At 59.3% G+C, this 4202-nt stretch overlaps 3 protein-coding genes across 3 annotated transcripts; all 3 read left to right on the top strand.

The window, feature by feature from the left end:
- Nucleotides 1–30: 30 nt before the first annotated feature.
- Nucleotides 31–1788, top strand: DQ04_06261020 (glycyl-tRNA synthetase; the record flags this gene model as incomplete). Its single annotated transcript, XM_009314614.1, has 1 exon — nucleotides 31–1788. The coding sequence occupies one exon, from the start codon at nucleotides 31–33 to the stop codon at nucleotides 1786–1788; it is 1758 nt and encodes a 585-aa protein (XP_009312889.1).
- Nucleotides 1789–2220: 432 nt separating this feature from the next.
- On the top strand, nucleotides 2221–2913 carry DQ04_06261010 (charged multivesicular body protein 4; the record flags this gene model as incomplete). Its single annotated transcript, XM_009314613.1, has 1 exon — nucleotides 2221–2913. The coding sequence occupies one exon, from the start codon at nucleotides 2221–2223 to the stop codon at nucleotides 2911–2913; it is 693 nt and encodes a 230-aa protein (XP_009312888.1).
- Nucleotides 2914–3821: 908 nt separating this feature from the next.
- Nucleotides 3822–4202, top strand: DQ04_06261000 (hypothetical protein; the record flags this gene model as incomplete). Its single annotated transcript, XM_009314612.1, has 1 exon — nucleotides 3822–4202. A coding segment is annotated over one exon (381 nt), but the record flags the coding sequence as incomplete, so codon positions are not given.

Below are 4202 nucleotides of genomic sequence, written 5' to 3'. Positions count from 1 at the left end.
CCGTACGGTGGAGCGGCGGGCCTGTATGACATGGGCCCGCCGCTGTGCGCCATGAAGGCCAACTTGCTCACCTACTGGCGGCAGCACTTCGTGCTTGAAGAGAGTATGTGCGAGGTGGACACGACGTGCCTGACGCCGGAGGAGGTCTTCAAGGCGTCTGGCCACGTGGTGCGCTTCAATGACGTGATGGTGCGCGATACGGTGACCGGCGAGTGCATCCGCGCCGACAAGTTCCTCGAGGAGTACAGCGAGGCGCAGCTCAAGGACCCCGCGCTGCCGCCGGGGCGGGCGCAGGAGATGCACACGCTGCACACCCACGCGGCCGGCATGACGCCGGCGGAGATCCAGGAGGTGCTGCAGCGCTACAGCATCACGTCGCCCCGCGGCAACCCCCTCAGCGAGCCGTTCCCATTCAACCTCATGTTCTCCACGAGCATCGGCCCGGAGGGCGACCGCGTCGGCTACATGCGCCCAGAGCTCGCGCAGGGCATCATTCTCAACTTCAAGCGCCTCATGGACTCCGGCAACGCGCAGCGCATGCCATTCGCCGGCGCCTGCATCGGCACCGCGTTCCGCAACGAAATCGCGCCGCGCGCGAACCTTATCCGTGTGCGGGAGTTCACGCTGGCGGAGATCGAGCACTTCGTTAACCCCAACGACAAGAAGCATGAGAAGTTCGAGAACGTCAAGGACGTGGAGGTCTGGGCTTGGCAGCGAGAGCTGCAGGAGGCGAATGCCGATCCCATTCGCCTCACCATTGGCGAGGCCCTTGCAAAGAAGATCATTGACAACGAGACGCTCGGATACTTCATCGCCCGCACGGCGCTCTTTCTTGAGGCGGTCGGCATTCGCCACATCCGCTTCCGTCAGCACCAACGCGACGAGATGGCACACTACGCACAGGACTGCTGGGACGCTGAGCTGCTCACGTCGTACGGCTGGGTCGAGTGTGTCGGCATCGCCGACCGCAGCGCGTACGACCTCACGCAGCACAGCAGCGCCAGCAAGAGGGACTTGTGCGCCCGTGAGGAGTTTACGGAGCCCCGCACCGAGCGCCAGCTGCAGCGCAAACTGCAGAAGGGCGTCATTGGCAAGGCGTTCGGCAAGAATGCCGGCGAGGTGATGGAGTACCTAAACACCGCCCCCGAGGCGGCCTGCGTGGAGCTCAGTGAGCGTCTGGCTAGCGGCAGCGCAGAGATCACGACGACTGGTGGCTTCACCGCGACGATCACGCCGGCAATGGTGCAGTTTGACTACAAAGACGTGAAGGTGACGGGGCGCAGCTACATCCCAAGCGTGATTGAGCCATCCTTTGGCGTCGGCCGCATTCTCTACGCGCTGCTCGAGCAGAGCTACTGGGTGCGCCGCGACGAGAGCGCCAAGAATGAGAAGCGCGCCGTATTTAGCCTGCCGCCGGTGCTCGCACCGCAGAAGGTGGCGGTATTCCCGCTGCTCATGAAGCCAGAACTGCAGAAGACAGTTGAGGCGATCCGTGGCGACATGGTACTGCACGGCATCTCCACCCGCACCGACGACAGCGGAGCGTCGATTGGGAAGAAGTACGCCCGCGTCGACGAGCTCGGCATCCCGTTTTGCGTCACGTGCGACTTCGAGAACGACGGCTGCGTCACGCTGCGCGAGCGCGACTCCGCGCGGCAGGTGCGCATCCACAAGGAGAAGGTCGTGCAGGTCGTGCTGGAGTTGTGCCATCCCACGCGGCCGCGCGAGTGGGGCAGCGTCGAGGCGGAGTTCCCCGCGCAGGCAGCAGCAGCGGCGGCGGCGGCGTGATGGACACGCACAGACATGCGAGGAAAGGAGTAGGCTTCATTAAGGGCAATAAGAAGAGGAACGCAGAGAGAGAAAGAGAGAACTAATTTAAGCAAAGTTAAAGGGTGTGGCCTTGCCGCCCCCGACGGCGGCTGTGCTCCTTTTTTTTTTGGTATGATCTTTCGACCTCCTGTTTCTGCACCTGACGACGGATGCTTTCTTCCTCCTTTGCGTGCGCCGATGAGGGGCGCTTCTCCCCCCCGTGACTCTCCCGCACACACACAAACACTTACACACACGCTTTCTTTCTATTTCTCTCCTTCTGCTTCCTTGCTCGTGCCCCCCAACCCTGTGCACTCTCGCTTGTTGACGTGTTGCCACTCCCTTCCCCCCCCTTCGTGGACACACGCACGCGGGAGAAAAAGAAGTTAGCACTTGGACACCGACGACAAGATGTTTAGCCGTCTCTTCGGCAGAGGCGACAAGCAAGCGAAGCCCCGTGACAAATCACGGACGGGCGGCAGTGACGGCCCGCAATCAATCGAGAAGCTGGAGACCTCCATTGGAATGCTCGAAAAACGCGAGGTGGTGCTGGAGAAAAATGTAGAGGAGCAGCTGAACAAGGCAAAGGTGTTTCTCGCAAATAAAAATAAACCCGCCGCACTGCAGTGCATGAAGCGGAAGAAGTTCCTGGAGACAGAGTTGTTGGGCATCGCCACGCAGAGGCAGAACCTCGAGTCGTTGAAGTGGTCCATACAGAACCAGAACATGACGAGTGAGGTGCTCGCGGCGCAGCAGCAGGCGAAGGAGGTGTTGAAGATGAACAACAAGAAGATGGACGCCGATCGCGTGGAGGAGAATATGGAGGAACTTATGGAGGAGATGGACAAGGCCAACACCATCAGCGAGGCGCTGCGGCAGCCGCTCGACACAGGGGTGGTCGACGAGGACGAACTCATGGCGGAGCTCATGGAGGAGGTGGAGGACACCGGTGTGCAGCAGATGCAGCAGCAACACAAGACCGAGAAACTGCCGGAGATGCCGAGCGTTCCAACCGGCGTGCTGCCGCAGAAGACGAAGGCGCAGCAGAAGGAGTACGATGAGGAAGAAGCGCTGCGAGCACTCGAGGCAGAGCTCCAGTCGTAACGTCCTTCACTCCCTCCATTTTTTTTTCGCTCTTTCGCTGTTCCCCCCCTCCCATCGTATGCTGACTGTGTGGTTGCGTGCGGGCGTTACTGAGATGCCGGAAGGAAGGCTGAACGGAGGTGGGGTCTGGTGACGGCAGACGGCAGGGGGAAGGGACCTTGGTAGAAATAGGGCCACCCAGCCATGAAGACGTGGCGCAGGAGTGGCAGTAGCACACGACAGCCATTGCGATGATGATGATGTTGATTACAAATAGTGAACTGAGTGCGGTTGTTCTGTGCCTCCTTGTGTTTCTTTTTTCCTTGTCGGTTTCGTCACACTTGCTCCACTTCGTCAACAATATATATATATATATATATATTGCTGTTATTATTATTATATCAGTCCAGTGGAGTGCGCTGTCCGTTACGTTCTCACTGCTTCCTCCAACCCAACACATGTGCGTAAGTGACTCTGTGTGTGTGTGTGTGCTTATGTGCTTGCGCGTGTGCGGCCTGTGCTTCTGCGACGACTCCGCATTCTCTGTCCTTCTTCCCCTTCACCGTGGCACCGAAGAGTAAGCAAGGAATACCAAGAGGAATAATGTCTGCACAACAAAAGCGGCGCCATCGGACATGAGGAAAGTCAACACCCATCTTCCATCATGATGTTAAAGGCTCGCGAGATACATTTCGGTTGGGAAGTGGCTTACAAAGGAACATGGGCGGGGCGACGGTCTCCGCGCGTGATGGAAATGCCACGAGATTTCCCTGGCACCTATTTGCTTTCTGTAACTCCACCATGCTGTCTCAGCAATAACTGGAAGTGTGGGTCTCCTTTGTTTGTGCCCCAACGCTGTCTTTAACTCTCTTCTTTATTTCTCCCCACTACGATCACCCAATGTAAAGGCAATAGTATTAGCGGCCTGTATGCTGCCCGTCGTGCAGGAGTACTTGGCCCAATGCGGGCAGCGGCGGGTCGAACCGTACTACGGCTTCATCGAGCACGCCGGGGCCGGTAATGTGGTGACAGACTTGGACTTCGCCCTGCCCGACGCTGTGCGACTGTTTGCGCTGGCGTTGCTGCGTGTCAGTCAGCGGCAGCAGCAACAATCAGAAGCCACGGCAAAGGGGTCAAAGCTGAACGTGCTGGCGCTGCGGTACGACATGAACAAGGGTCCCCACCACCCGCCGCGGCAGTCAAAGCGCAAGCTGCCATACGAGACGCTGCTGGCGCGGCGCCGCCCGGCGGAGGCGATCGTCGCACTGCAGAATCGCGCTGTAGTGCGGAGCCTCGTTGACGGCGTGCGC

This window comes from Trypanosoma grayi, assembly GCF_000691245.1.
Source record: "Trypanosoma grayi strain ANR4 Tgr_626_V1, whole genome shotgun sequence".
Classification (NCBI taxonomy): domain Eukaryota; phylum Euglenozoa; class Kinetoplastea; order Trypanosomatida; family Trypanosomatidae; genus Trypanosoma; species Trypanosoma grayi.
Note: the sequence above shows the minus strand (reverse complement) of the source record. Positions and strands in the feature narration are given on the sequence as shown.